Source organism: Mobula birostris, chromosome 6, assembly GCF_030028105.1.
Source record: "Mobula birostris isolate sMobBir1 chromosome 6, sMobBir1.hap1, whole genome shotgun sequence".
NCBI lineage: Eukaryota > Metazoa > Chordata > Chondrichthyes > Myliobatiformes > Myliobatidae > Mobula > Mobula birostris.
The window spans coordinates 41,494,644-41,510,851 of record NC_092375.1 but is presented as its reverse complement, the minus strand read 5'-3'; the positions used below and the strand labels follow the sequence as shown (position 1 = coordinate 41,510,851).

The 16,208-nt window shown below is 39.7% G+C and overlaps 1 protein-coding gene across 5 annotated transcripts in view; it reads left to right on the top strand.

Annotated features, from left to right (window-relative positions):
- The first annotated feature begins 49 nt into the window (after nt 1-49).
- Nucleotides 50-16,208, top strand: part of mix23 (mitochondrial matrix import factor 23) — a 28,895-nt gene continuing 12,736 nt past the window's right edge. The window contains exons 1-4 of one of the 5 annotated variants that reach the window (XM_072260315.1): nt 50-439; nt 9,400-9,525; nt 11,233-11,379; nt 12,289-13,321. In XM_072260315.1, the coding sequence (XP_072116416.1) occupies nt 389-439; nt 9,400-9,525; nt 11,233-11,379; nt 12,289-12,378 (414 nt within the window). In that variant the 5' untranslated portion in view covers nt 50-388 and the 3' untranslated portion in view covers nt 12,379-13,321. Of the gene's footprint in view, nt 440-9,399; nt 9,526-11,232; nt 11,380-12,288; nt 13,322-13,439; nt 13,500-16,208 lie in introns of those variants that run through there. The other 4 variants (XM_072260314.1, XM_072260313.1, XM_072260317.1 and 1 more) reach the window with 4 other exon arrangements.

The following is a 16,208-nucleotide window of genomic DNA, read 5'->3' as shown; positions in this document are numbered from 1 at the left end:
CACGGTACGTCATGGGAAGGCCCCCGCCCGGCGCGACCGAGTCCGCCTGCTCACTGCCATAAACCACACAACGGCAACCTACGAACACGATTATGATTTGTTACCCACATTAAAAGTATTATCTACATATTTGTTGTGAAATCGCTGCCGTGCTGGAGGACGGCCATGAGAGATAGAGGATTGCAGGAGTAATACCGTGTTAATTATAAGTAAATATAACCTGTCGATCCGCCGGCATTGATAACATTTAATAAAAATCTGAAATAAGTTTGTTGGTGGGGTTTGCGATGTTCTCCCTGGGGTTAAAATCCTATCGATGGCTGCATAGAGCACAGGCGGTGAACAGGACAATTTGGCTCGGCTCGGGTCCTGAAGCGGCGGCGGGAAGATGGCGGCCCCCAGAGAGGAGCCGAGTTGCCAGGATTTCTCGGAATTTCAGGTGAGGAGGGAAGAGGGGAGGGTGTGAATAAGAGAGTAGGTAATGAGGGAGGTGGCCTACCCCGGGACCGAGATCAGCATACATCAGTGACACTGGGGCTGATGCCCGCCGCTTTAGCGGCGTGCGCCCTTCACGGGACGGCAGCGGCCGCCGCGGGCTGAGCACCGTGTGTGGCGGCGGCGGCGGCAGTAGCTGAGCGCTCACCCCGTGCCGTGCATTCGACCCTCGACAGGTCACTGGCAAAGGCTGAGGGTGGGGAGTTGGGGGGGGGGGGTGTCTGTGGAGAAAGAAGTTATTCATATGTTTCAGGTCAATGACCTTTCGTCCGATTCAGGAATAGTTAGAGACGTGTGCAAGTATGTAAAAAAATCAAAGCTGCAAAAAACACAAAAAGGAAAATCTGAAATGAAACCTCAAAAAGTTGGCGATACTCAGCAGGCCGGACTGAAGGTAATCTTCAGGTACTGACTGATTGTATCTCAGCCTGGCATGGAAACACCAATGCCCAAGGACGGAAAAGCCTACAAAGTGGTGGATACAGCCCAGTCCATTACAGACAAAGGCCTCCTCACAGTTGAGCACACTTAAAGGAGCACTGCCACAAGAAAGCAGTGTCTATCTTCAATGACCACCACTATCCAGGCCATGTTCTGTTCTTGTTGCTGCCATTGGGAAGGAGGTGAAGGAGCCTTAGGTCCCTCACTACCAGGTTCAGGAAAAGTTGTACCCTGCAACTACCGGGCTCCTGAACCAGAGTGGTTAACTTCAAGTACCTCAACTGTGAAATGATTCATTAACCAATAGACTCACTTTCAAGAACTCTATAACTCAAGTTGTCATTATTTATTTATTTATTTTGCACAGGTTGTCTTTTGCACATTGGTTGATTGTCAGTCTTTGTGTGTAATTTGTCTTTAATTCTATTGTATTTCTTTGTTCTACTGTCAATACCTGCAATAAATGAATCTCAGTGTAGTATACTGTGACATATATGTACTTTGGTAATAAAGTTACCTTGAAGTACAGTGGACTCTGGTTACTTGGGATACATGCAGACCAGTACATTTTTTATGTGGCTGTTCCAATTAGCTGAAATTTCATGGAAATAGTTTAAAAGATTTGAAAAAGACAATCTGAGTAACAAATTATGCACTTAAATGAAATCAGAACAAATTAGAGCACTATTAATACTACAGTATGATAAAACAGTGTATTAGTTCCTAATACTTACCAACAGAGGAATTTATGTGCATCGTGTTCTTTTGACTTAAAATCAGCACAGATACCTAGTGCAGATAATAGACTGCCTTCACACAGTGCTGTCAAAGCAATCTTCCAAATCTTTGTTTTCATTGTAACTTTAAAGGTGATTGTTGATACCTTCAAATTCTTTGTAGTTCTTAACTTGTTGAAGTAAAATTGTTTCATTTTAACTCCTGCCGTCTCTGGCATCTCCAAACCTGAATGCTTGAAACTGAAGTGAGCAAAACAGTTCTGAATTGTCTTACTGCTTATTTCTTGCCAACTATCAGTGACAAAAATTGCTGCTTTTTGAACACAATCATGCACAACTGACACTTTAAAACTGTTCACTCGAAGTACAGTGTAGTGTCTAAACAGCCACGCAACTGCAAGCGGCTGCCATTGGTTAGAAATTGTTTGGCAACAGTCTCCTCCCTCATTTAAGCAGCGTAGTGTCCCAAATAATAACCGATAGCCCAATTAGCAGGAATCCACTCTAGTTTGAACTTTGATTCTTGGGATGGCAGTAATTCTGTATGAGGTGTGATTAAGTCCAATAATTTTGTATTCACTTCAGTTTAGAAGAATGAGAAAGGATCAAGTTGAAACTTACAAAGTTCTGACAGCAGTTTTGGACTGTGCATTTGGTTTCCCCAGTGTGGAGGCCACGTTTTAAGTATCGGTTGCAGTGTGTCAAATAGGAATCAGAATCAGAATCCTTTATTATCACCAAGTATGTGGATCCATACAGGGAATTTGATGCCAGTTTCCGTGAGCTCTCGCTGTACAGAATCAAAAAGCAAACAAAACAATAGTGCAAATAATCGTGAACTATATACAATGAGGTATACCTGTGTATGTACAGGTGGACTTGGTTTATAATAGACTAAAATTCAAATGTTCATAAGACTGATGGCATACGGAAAGAAACTGTCCTTGTACCTATTTGTCCTGGCATACAGTGATCTGAAGTGCCTACCAGAAGGAAGGAGTTGGAACAGGTAGGCGCTTTAGATCACTGTATGCCAGGACAAATGGGTACAAGAACAGTTTCTTTCCATATGCCATCAGTCTTATGAACACTTGAATTTTAATCTAGAAATAAAGAAAAGTGAGCTGTTTCATCTGCAATGAGTGTTTAGAGCCTTAGCTGACAAAAAGTGGGACGTTAAAGGGCTGGTGTTGAATCTCTGCAATTTCTATAGTAATGATTGGTATAGTTGGTGATGGAAAAGTGAGTCTGCCAGTTCTGGAGAGCAGGGTAGTGTAGAGGAACATTTTGGTACTAGGTACCAGAAGTTATAAGGTGACCTATTGAATGTGGAGGCTGCAAGCATGGAAGGTGATAATAAGGAGGACCCCATCTGTATTCTGATGTGATGAGTGACAGTGAGACCAGGCGTGTAGGCAACGGAATAGACACTATTGAGAGCTGTACTGATCATACTGGATGAGCAAAAAAAAAAATGATTGATCAGAAGCATTATGTGGATGGAAACACCACTAGAACAGTTGTAGTGGACAGACTGGGAGAATAGAACATTGTGCTTGCAAGGAGCAGAGTGGGAGGAACTGTAGCCAGGTTAACAGTGGGATTCCATGTGTTAGTAATGGCCGCAAGATGTTAACCTCTCCTCTGAAACGGAGTAAAGTTAAGGAAAAGAAGGGAAGAGTTGGAAGACAACCCAGTAATGGTGAGAGCATGGTGGAAATTGATAGCAACAGTGGATGAAACTTTAGATTCTTTAGTGAGGTGGTGAGGCCAGGAAAGCCTGAAACCTCATTTTTCTCTCTATAGAGTTCTTGCCTTTTTTAAACCAGCTGCTGATACACATTTCACTGCTACCATGTGCTAGGTGTTAGCTGATTTGAAGTTTACAGCAAAACGGCATATTGTTGGCAACCGTTATTCTGATGATTGTTCTGATCAACAAGGCAACATAGAGAAAATGAGTAAAGCATTGAGAAATGACCCTGACATGCCAAAGTTGGGATGCTGAGATTAGAAAATAATGCCTCTATGTAATAAAAGGTCATTTGTTTCTATGTTTGTATCATTGTAAAAAAAATGAACGTCATACTCTTCATATTATGTACTAGTTCTGTTGAGTTGCATTTCAGTTTAATTTTTTTGTAATCCATTTTTTACTGTGTCAAGAACTCAGTATACCCATACAAGACCTTGTTTCTCCCAGTTCTGTATATCTGTTTGTTTCATTACTTAACAGTAATGCGATTGAAATTACTGGCACAAATCAAGTCATATTGCATTGATCTGTAGTTTCTTTGGGTGTATTGTGTCTCTCGAGAGATTGCAAAACAATTAGAAAGAAAGCATAAGAGTTTTTAATATTGGCTTTGAACACAAATCAGTCAGATGTGATCATGAGTCACTTTTCATACAGAAAATGGAGTTCAAAGTGCTTTACTTTGGAATAAGGTGCAAACATGAAAATAAAAGACAAAAAGATGTTAGTTAAATGCAAAGTTAAATAAATAGGTTTTGACCTGGTGTTTAAAAGTGTTCATTGAGTCTGCATCCCTAATGATTTTAAGTATTGAGTTCCACATTTTAGGAGCATAGTTCAAAAAAGAACCTGCCAATTATCTTTTGAGGGAGATTGTTTAAATTTAAGAAATATGACAGAAAAAGACCTGAGAGCTGGAGCGAGATTATAAAATGAAAATGATTCAGTGATGTGTTCTGGTTCTAGACCATTGAGAGTTTTAAAAACGAGTAAGAAAACTTTAAAATCAATGGTCATGGGTGATGGGGGCCCTTAATAATGGATGCCGGGAATGTTAATAATTTTTTAAAGTGTTGTGGTAGGGACAGGGTTGAGCCAGCAAGTTTACGCTTCATTATAATATTATAATATTCTGAATTGGAAGTACGTGTAAATTTTGACCTGGTTGACATCTTTTTACACGGTTAACTATAGGGGTTACCAGTATCTGTAGCTATACTCTCCCTAATGGAGATAATCATACTGTTAAAAATATTGTGAATTCCTCACATTTTGTGGCAGATGCTTCTGAGTACATATCTTGGAAAAATGGGCTCTTCTTGCAGAGTGTATAGCAGCATTATAGGAGGCTAGTTCTTCCTTGAAAATATTACAGTGGACTTGAGCCCAGTTTTCCTCCATTTTCTCTCAGCCTCTCTGCATGACCTCTCGAACTTGCGGACAGAATTGTTTAACCATGGCAACGCTTCGCTTGGTGGTTTCTTTTTAACCCTATTTAACCCTTTTTAATCACCGTGTTTAATAATATTTGCAAAGTTACTGTTAAAAGAATCAGCCATTTTATTTACTGAGCAGTTTGGGTTGGGTGGGTCAGATAAACTAGCCAGCTCAGAGAATTTAAGTTGCACCGCATCATCAAGAAACCATTTTTTAAACTGCAATTTTTTCATGGTCTTGGTTACAGGCAGGAGGTATCAAAAAGCACAGAGAAATGATCAGAGATACTGGTATCAGACTGAGAGCCATTGATAATATTTAACCCCTATGTCATTACTAAGTCCAGTGCAGCAAATTTACAATAAACTGGACCGGTCAAAGAACACTTGAATTGACAATAAACTGAACTGGTCAAAGAACACTGAGGCTGTCTACAAGAAGGGTCAGAGCCGTCTCTATTTCCTGAGGAGACTGAGGTCCTTTAACATCTGCCGGACGATGCTGAGGATGTTCTACGAGTCCTGTGGTGGCCAGTGCTATCATGTTTTCTGTTGTGTGCTGGGGCAGCAGGCTGAGGGTAGCAGACACCAACAGAATCAACAAACTCATTCGTAAGGCCAGTGATGTTGTGGGGATGGAACTGGACTCTCTGACGGTGGTGTCTGAAAAGAGGATGCTGTCTAAGTTGCATGCCATCTTGGTCAATATCTCCCATCCACTACCTGATGTACTGGGTGGGCACAGGAGTACATTCAGCCAGAGACTCATTCCACCGAGATGCAACACAGAGCTTCATAGGAAGTCATTCCTGCCCGTGGCCATCAAACTTTACAACCCCTCCCTTGGAGGGTCAGACACCCTGAGCCAATAGGCTGGTCCTGGACTTATTTCATAATTTACAGGCATAATTTACATATTACTATTTAACTGTTTATGGTTCTATTACTATTTATTATGTATGGTGCAACTGTAACAAAAACCAGTTTCCCCGGGGATCAATAAAGTATGACTATGACTATTTCCAAGTCAACGGGTGCGCTCAGTGACACGCTGGGAAAGATTTGAGTTATCCAGCAAGCTCCTGAACTCAGCTGCCGTAGTGTTCACATTTGAGAGATAATTAATATGAATATTGAAATTGCCAGAGATGAGAATCCTGTTGTAGTCAACAGGCGCTGAATTTAGGACAGCGATAAATGATGACGCAGAGGACAATGTCTGTACTACAAATTTTAAAACATATGTACCTTAAAACTTGAAAAATTGTTGACAGACGGTAGATTGCAACTAAAATGCTTTTTGAACTTGGTGGCAATCTTGCCACCTCAGCCAATGGGCCTTGGTACACTGAAATTGTCATAGTCGGGGAGACACCATTCAGATATTCATTTGGCTTTAAGCAGGTCTCAGTTAAGAACATAAAATTGCGGTCTGAAGAGGTAATAAAATAACTTAAGATAAAACTCTTACTTGAAAGGGATCTCAAATTTAGAAGAGCGAGTCTAAATAGATTAGCCTGGTGTGGTGCAACAGGGGAGGTAGATTTTAAGTGTAGAAGGTTATTTCTGTTAACACCTTTGGTAGGATAGTTCAGTCCAATGACAATGGTCTGAATAGGATGGGTAACGTTTACAGATCTGGTGGACAGTGAACAGGAAGTAGTTAGGGAAGGATTGATTGTAAAATTGTCATACACATGGGCTTGCGAGAGTGCAATGGAAGATGTTTGCAAACAGCTTCCGGGGGCCCAGATCTGCAACCCTGTGGCCCTGCTTTTCCTTCATTGGGCCATGTTTGTATTACTATTAACCATCAATGTACTGTAAGTTCAAAGACAACATTTCACTGGTTATTTGATGGTGACCATCTGCACTACAAAAAGAGGCTCTCGTTACCTAAAGGTCATTCTCTAGTTCCACATCCTGCCATCATTTATGTAAGGTGGAGGAAAAGGAAGGTGGTGCACGTTAGTGGTAAAGTTCGGTGTAACTTTAATTGGTCGGCCTCTGCCCGGAATAACTGTCAGGCTAGTCATAACTTAGATGTGATTTTTTTTCCCTTAAACTATGTTCCTTGCAAAACCATTCTTTCTAGACCCAGATGCTTACGTTGGTTCCACCTGCATTATCCAGTTAAAGCTCTACATGCTGTATCACCAGACCAGCGCAGAATTTATCTTCACAAGTCTCCCATTCTGTGTTTTAAATGTGTATTCTTTAGTTACTTTAACCAGGCCACTGGAAATTATTTATCATTTTTATTTCATCACGCTTAATATTATCATCACTTTATTCTTCCCTCTCTCTCTTAATATTTTCTAAATGTTCTAAGAACAATCCTAAAATTTTTAGTCTATGTAATTCTAATCTCTCATCTTTGGTACCATTCTATACCTTGCAACTTCCCCAAGACCTTGACATCTTTCCTAAGTTATGTTGCCCAGTGTTGCAGATACTCCAATGAGGTCATCATTTCTCTATTAGATACTGATACATTTTGTGACTGGTGGGTCATGACAGGTCGTTACATACTGTTGCAAGTTAACTCTTTGCAATTACCTGGTTCACTGCATTAATTACTCAAAATGTGGTCTGATCTTCAACTAAGTCACAATAATAGACAAACACAATCTGCATAAACTAATAAAACACAAACGATTATACTTCTCATCAATACAGAGTACACCATTTAAACAATCACAGTCTAAGGTCTAAAAAGTATGTGAACCTCTGGGGTAATGCATTCTACAAAAGCTATTTGGAGTCTAGTGTTCCAATCAATGAGATGAGATTAGAGGTGTGGGTTGGAGAGGTGCCCTGCCCTATGAAAAAGGCACACAAAGTCAGGTTACTGGCAGAGTCTGCTCTTCTCAAGAAAGATCTGTTTATGTGCACCATGCCTCAATCAACACAACTTTCAGAGAACCTTAGAAGAATTGTAGAGACGCATGAAGCTAGAAAAGGCTACAAAGCATTTTTAAAGACTTGAGTGTTCATTAGTCCACGGGAAGAGAAATTGTTTATAAATGGAGGAAATTCAGTACTGTTGCTGCTCTCCCTAGGAGTGGGTGTTCTGTAAAGATCACACCAAGAGCACAACATGCACTGCTGAAGGAGGTGAAAAAGAATCCAGGGAACAGCAAAAGAGCTGCAGAAATCTCTAGAACTTGCTAAAGTCTCTGTTCATGTGTCCACTATAAGAAAAACACTGAACGAGAATGGTGTTCATAGAGGGATACCACTGAGGAAACCACTGCTCTCCTAAAAAAAATTGGTGCACATCTCAGCTTGCAAAAGACCACCTAATTGTTCCACAATGCTTCAGGGACATTGTTCTGTGGACTGATGAGACAAAAGTTGAACTTTTAGACAGAAATGCACACTGCTATGCTTGGAGGAAAAAGGGCACTGCACACCAACACCAAAACCTCATCCTAACTGTGAAGCATGGTGGAAAGAGCATCATGGTTTGGGGCTGCTTTGTTGCCTCAGGACCTGGACAGCTTACAATGGTTGAAGGAACAATGAATTCCAAATTGAATCAAGACATTTTACAGGAGAATGTCAGGGTGGTGGTCTGTCACCTGAAGCGTAATAGAAGTTGCATGATGCAGCAAGACAATGCTCTAAAACACAAGAGCAAAAATGGTTTAAGAAGAAAAAAATGTATGATTTGGAATGGTCAAGTCAGAGCCCAGACCTTAACCCACTTGAGATGCTATGGCATGACCTGAAGAGGTCTATTCACACAAGGTAGCCCAGAAATATTGATGAACTGATACAGTTTTGCATGGAGGAATGGTCTAAAATTCCTCCTCGCCATTATGCAAGTCTGATCAGCAGCTACAGGAAACATTTGGTGAAGGTTACTGCTGCTAAAGGAGGTTCTTAAATACAAAAGTTATTAAATACAACTTATTAAGTGTAAAGGTTCACGTACTTTTTCCAACCTGGACTGTAAATGATTGAACAATGTGTTCAATAAAGACATGCAAAGTACAATTCTTTGTGTGTTATTAGTTTAGGCAGATTGTGTTTGTCTATTATTGTGATTTGGAAACATAGAAAGCCTACAGCACAATACAGGCCCTTCGGCCCACAAAGCTGTGCTGAATGTGTCCTTACTATAGAAATTAGCAAGGGATACCCATAGCCCTCTATTTTTCTAAGCTCCATGTACCTATCTAGGAGTCTCTTAAAAGACCCTATCATATCTGCCTCCACCACCATTGCTGGCAGCCCATTCCACACACTCACCACTCTCTGTGCAAAAAAAAACTTACCCCTGACATCTCCTCTGTACCTACTTCTAAGCACCTTAAAACTGTGCCCTCTCGTATAGCCATTTCAGCCCTGGGAAAAAGCCTCTGACTATCCACATGATCAATACCTCTCACTTAGATGAAGATCAGGCCACATTTTATGGGTAAGTAATGCAGAAAACCAGGTAATTGCAAAGGGTTCACAAACTTTTTCTTGCAACTATAGGTGCTTGAACTCCATTTAACCATTTTGTTTTCTATCTCAATAATAGGAAATATTACGGGTGATGCGACAAATTGATGATAGGATAATCCATGAATTAAATACTAGTCTCCCTACAGCATCCTTTGCTGGGAAGATTGATGCAAGTGCAAGATGCAAAGAGCTTTATCATTCAGTAAGTAATGTTGCTTTTTACAGAGATTTTCCTGTTATCATTTTCGTACTTGTAAGAGAATATCAATTTTCTCACACACCCTTGTGTTCACTCCTGTCATTCTGGGATTCAGTTATTCTTTTGCTTGAAGATAAGGATACCAGTGGCCATTGTTGAATTTGACTGAGTGAGATCCACCTGACACTGTTGACAAATTCTAAGGAAATTGAGGTCATCCTGCTGTTTATGAATGAAGGGAGAAATAATGCAATTACTTCAGAAGTGCTTTTTATTCAAATACATCAACGGAACCAACGTGCTAATTACTCAACTACTGCAGGAAGCCTTAATGTCTCCTTTTTAGTATATTTTGTCTCACCCCCAATTTTTTCCCTTTTCAGATGGAAGATCAAAGCTCTGATTGACTATTGGGCTGTACTAACCAACTGTTTAGTTAATGATTTAGAATCATCAATAGTTGACATCAATAGCACATATGACTTCAGCTGAGATGTGTGGTTTGGATGTTTGTCTGAAATTCAAACTAAGTGTTTGATTTTGTTTTTGAGTGTCTATTTTTGGAGATCCGCCAGGATAGTTCACTTGAGTTTCTTTTATTAGTTGGTAAATGTCAATCGATCTTTATGGTTGGTATTAATTGACATTTTTCTGCTTAGCAAATGCTATATAAAATGAACTGGATCAAAGAAGTATAATTGAATTAAAATTTAGATATATAAACTAAGTTTTACATTGTTATCTGAATGATGTCAAGAAAGCTGAAAGATATGGCCCTTGTCTGTTATATTTTAATTGTAAATCTGTGAATCATTTGACCTTGTTATAATTGCATTCAGCTTCATTCCAGAAGGATCTAAATCAGGCAATTAAGAAACAACTTTATATGTTTGCAGAATTTGGGTGAAAGAAGTTCAGATTAATTAAAATAATATTTTACCATGACAAGTTCATGGTTCATGACATGGCAGAGTTGCTCAGCATAGAGATACCTCCTGTAAAAATTGGAAAAGTAATGTCTGTGCTAGGGGGAGTGCACTTCTTCTATGGATGTACTTTTTTTTGCAGATACTGTAGAAGGAAGTTTGCATTGTCTGTACTTTAACAGCAATCAGGTTCTGAAAGACCAGGCCATCAAGATGATCCAGGCCATACACAGTCAGTCAATGACATTTTCTGTGGGTACAATCAATAATAAACCAATTCAGGTCAAATAATTGCTTGTATATTGGTAGTCACCTTTTGTAAAAATCCCACAATCAATCTAACATTTCTTCATGGATTTTGGGAAATGCGAACAAAGTCTCTCACATGAACAAGGAGGGATCATCTGCCAGGACAGTTATCAAACTAGGAGTTATCACATCTAGTGTGGAAATATTGAGAGCCATTTCCCCTACAAACCTATTGACTTAACATAAGATTCACCCAAAAAGTAATCTGAACAGAATTTGAAAAAGAGTACATTAAGGAATATATGTAACATGCAAGACTCACTTCTAAGCCAGATTTTAATTTTAAAAAATACTCTGAAGTACTTATTCTCTATTTTAGTTTTTATATGCTTACTTGTTTCTTTTAAATTTACTCTGGGTGATGAAACTAAGCTGTGAACCAGACCAATTTCTGTCATCTTTGTTGAATTTATTGATGCAACCATATAATAATTGCAAATTTTGTGTATTTTTGTTTCTGTTTTGTTTGTTTTAGCTAAAGGAAGCTCATGCCAGTAGAGAAAAAGCCATAAAGACCTGCATAAACCAGTCCTCCAGTATGGTGAACAAATTACGAGAAGAGAGGAATAAAGACAAGGATAATTTAACGCTAATAAAACGACTCCGAAAAGAACAAACTAACGTAAGCTCCCCTCTAAGAAAATATATCAACATGCAACACAAACTTAAAAGACACGGTACAATTCTATTTTGTTGCTGAAGTAATGCTTGAGTTCATTATTCCTAGTTCTAAATTTAGTGTTCAATTTCATGTCATTTTCCAGTAATTACCAATAATAAATCCAGAATATTTTTAAATTGCAACCTTTTTAACAAGTCAAAATGGATAGTTTGGGTCAAGTGTGAAAACTGATGGTATATGAGTGCATTATCTGTAAGACAACCTCTTCTTTGAAAGTCGGGATTTAATTCAGAATTTTATTCCATTTGTTTATTATCTTAATTTGATTTGTCATGAAGGTGCAAGACCAGTGATTTGCAGAGTGGCACACTGTACTTGTCTGGATGTAGTTTTTATGAAGCAGTGTACATTGTTACCTTTAGATCAAACATGACTGAAGATGTAGGGTATAATACCTGCACATAGTAATTGATTACTTGGCTGTGACCCTGGGAGACCTGGTAGAGGAGGATATCTTGTACTTCTTATCCTAACAAGAGAATATCTTGTCCAAGTGGATGAGGGAGATGCCATTTTGTTCTCCTGTCCCCTTCTCCTGCAGCAGCAGTTGCTGCAGATCTGCTGACATTTAATTCTCCTTCCACTTCTCATAAAGATCACTATGCACAGTGTTGAGTACCTAGATCTATTGCACAGTGCCCAATGCCGAGTAATTTTTTTTAAGCTGGTGATTAATATAATGATATATTTTTTTAAAAAGTAGATCCAGGAATTGTGATGCATGATTAATTTGCACCTAGTAACTAGAGTGTAAGCTCCATGGCTACTTTGCACCACCAACTCAATGTAATATTAATATGTGTATTGCCAGGACTAATTTTGTTTTTTGTCTTTTTGTGGGGCCCAAAGCCATCCTGCAGATATTTGAAAAGGAATCCGATTTGGGAAATTGAGGCATGCCATGAGAGATTGATGAAGGGAGTGCAGTGGATGTTGTAAATATGGATTTTCACAAGATGTTTGACAAACCTGTAAATGAAAACTGGTTAGCAAAATTGAAATGTGTAAAATAAAATAGCAGCATGGTTTTAGAATATTAACTCATGATAGAAAGCAGGGTTTTGGATACCTTTCAGACTGTAGAGTCATTGTGGCCCACTGCTTTTTGCAAACTTTAATGATATAAATGTTATTTAATGGAGTAAATTGTCAAGATTAATGTTTGGCATCAAATATGATAAACAATTAAAACACAAGAACTAGGCAGTCAAGTGGCATGTAAAATAAATGTGAATTTTCACAGTAATAAACTTGAAGTCAGTTGGAAATCTGGGATTCAGAAATGATAAATAGTACAAAATTAGAATATTATAAACTCATGATGGAAAGCAAGTTGTTGTAAATCGAAAATTAGTAGAGATGGTTTGTATTTCAAAGAAGCATTATAAGCTTCAATTGGTGCAATAGTTCTTTTGCAAGCTTCAACTCCATTGAAGCATCAAACATAGTTTCAGATACCATATTTTAAACAAACAACCACAGTGAAATGAAATTGTTGACAGTTAAAGGATCATCTGTAGTTCAATAGTGCCAATTTACAAGTTGTTTGTATGTGATTGATAATCGTAACTGTTATAAGGTGCTCCATTAATGTGTATATTTTTGGTAAACATCACTGGACTGGATCAGAAATCTTTACTTTGCACCTCATTTGTAGCTTCAACACAACCCAAATTGAGAATATAATTTTTAAAAATGATTTTTCAGATTTTTTTTGAGAATTAAGAAGAATGAAAAGGAACGGTGTTATTTCCATTGTATTGATTAGATTGGGGACATTGTTGTTTTTTGTGATCATATGGTAAGCTGTTCTTAGTTGTTGACTATTAACTAGAAAGGAATAGGTAGAGGGAAGAGGTTCTGTGAAAAATCAACAAATCTGTAGATTAATGCTTTTTCAGTATGTGAACACTTGACAGCTTCTGTATTTATTACAGTTAAAATGTGCTGTAAATATTAATGTTCACTCCAAATGTTCTGTTCTTTTTTCTTTGTTTCAGTTGAAACTAATGCAGTCTGAATTAAATGTTGAAGAAGTTATCAATGACAGAAGTTGGAAGGTAGAAACTGTTTCTTTTTATGCACGTATTAGAGAACAGGATTTATGAAATACCATGAAACATAGGAGTAAAGCTAGGCCATTCAGCCCATCAAGTCTACTCGTGTCTGATTTATTATTCCTCTCAATCACAATCTCCTGCCTTCTCCCCGTAACCATTGTCGCCCTGACTTATCAAGAACCTATCAACTTCCACTTTAAATATACCCGATGACTTGGCCTCCATGGCCATCTGAGTCAATGAAATCCATAAGGCATAGGAGCAGAATTAGGCCTTTTAGCCGGATCTGCTCCACCATTCAATCATGGCTGATCCTTTTTTCCCTCCTGTGTCCCACTCCCCAGCCTTCTCCCCGTAACCTTGGATGCCATGTCAAATCAAGAACCTGTCAAGCTCTCCCTTAAATACACCCAACGACCCGGCCTCCAAAGCTGCCTGTGGTAATAAATTCCACAAATTCGCCACCCTCTAGCTAAGGAAATTTCTCCGCATCTCTGTTTTAGATGGATGTCCATCTATCCTGAGGTTGTGCCCTCTTGTCCTAGACTGTCCCACCACGGGTAACATCCTTTCCATATCTACTCTGTCTAGGCCTTTCAACATTTAAAAGGTTTCAGTGAGATCCCAACCCCCCCCGCATCCTTCTAAATTCCAGCGAGTGCAGACCCAGAGCTATCAAACGTTCCTCGCATGATAACCCTTACATTCCCTGAATCATCCTTGTGAATCTCCTCTGGACCCTCTTTAATATCGGCACGTTTTTTTCTTAGATGAGGAGCCCAAAACTGTTCAAAATACTCAAGGTGAGGCTTTATAAAACCTCAACATCACATCCCTGCTCTTGTATTCTAGACCTCCTGAAATGAATGCTAACATTGAATTTGCCTTCCTCACCACCAACTCAACCTTCAAGTTAAGCTTTAGGTTGTTCTGCACAAAGACTCCCAAGTCCCTTTGCATCACAGATTTTTGGATTTTCTCCCCATTTAGAAAATAGTCTGCACATTTAATTCTTCTACCAAAGTGCATGATCATGTATTTTCCAGCATTGTATTTCATTTGTCACTTACTTGCCCATTCTCCTAATCTGTTCAAGTCCTTCTGCAGCTTACCTGTTTCCCCAACACTACCTGCCCCTCCACCAATCTTCATATCATCGCCAAACAAGCCATCATCTAAATTGTGGATATACAGCATAAAAAGCAGCAGTCCCAACATCGACCCCTGCAGAACACCTCTAGCCACTGGCGGCCAACCACTAAACGATCCTTTTATTTCCACTTACTGCCTCCTACAGCCAATGCTCTAACCATGCCAGTAACTTTGCTGTAATATGGGATCTTAACTTGGTAAGCAGCCTCATGTGTGGCCCCATGTCAAAGGCTTTCTTTAAGTCCGAATAGACAACACCTACTGCATCCCTTTTATCTATCCTACTTGTAATCTCCTCGAAGAATTCCAACAGGTTTGACAGGCGAGATTTTTCCTTAAGGAAACCATGCTGACTTAATCCTATCTTGTCTTGTACTATTTTTCCATTTGAGTATTTCCTTGTTTATTGCAATACATCTGTCCTGCACCTTCCTCGTTTTTCCCCAGAAACTCATGCCGCTGCTGCTCTGCTGTCATCCCTGCCAGCATCTCCTTCCAATTTACTTTGGCCAACTTCTCTCTCATACGACTGTAATTTACTTTACTCCACTGAAATACTGCTACATCAGACTTTACTTTCTCCCTATCAAATTTCTAGTTGAACTTAACCGTATTGTGATCACTGTCCTAAGGATTCTTTTACCTTAAGCATACTAATCACCTTCGGTTTGTTACATATTGCCCAAATCCAGTATAGCTGATCCCCTAGTAGGCTCAATGACAAATTGCTCTAAAAATGTATCTCACTGGCCCGCAAGACTATTGGTCCCCGTCTGGTTCAAGTGCAGCCCATCACTTTTGAACAGGTCATACCTCCCCCAGAAGAGGTTCCAAGGATCTAAGAACCAGAAGCCTTCCCCCTGCACCAGCCTCTCAGCCACACATTAATCTGCCAATTCATCCTGTTTCTATCCTCACTGGCATGTGGCACAGACGGCACTCCAGAAATTACTACCCTGGAGGTCCTGCTCCTCAGCTTTCTACCTAGCTCTCTAATTTCTCTTTTCGGGACTTCCTTGCTTTTCCTTCCTATGTCATTGGTACCAATAAGTACCAAGATATCTGTCTGCTGTCCCCCCCCTCCAAAATGTTATGGATGCGATCCGAGGCATCCCTGACCATGGCACCTGGGAGGCAACATACCATCCGGGTGTCCCATTCACATCCACAGAAAATCTCCTGTCTATTCCCTTCACTATTGAGTCCCCTATCACTACTGCTTCCTTCTTTCTCTTTCCGTTCTGCACCACGGACCCATGCTCAGTGCCAGTGACCTGATCTCTGTGGTATTCCCCTGGGAGCTCATCTCCCACAACAGTATCCAAAACTGTGTTCTTATTGTTGAAAGGAATGGCCACAGAGATGCTCTGTGCTAACTGCCCATTCACGTTTCCATTTCTACTAACAGTCACTCAGCCACTTGCCTCCTGCAGCTTAGGAGCGACTACCTCCCCACAACTCTGATAAATTATCTCCTCACTCTCCTGTAAAAACTGAAGGTCATACAGCTGCTGCTTCAGATCCCTAACATCATCAGGATGCACTTCACGTAGATGT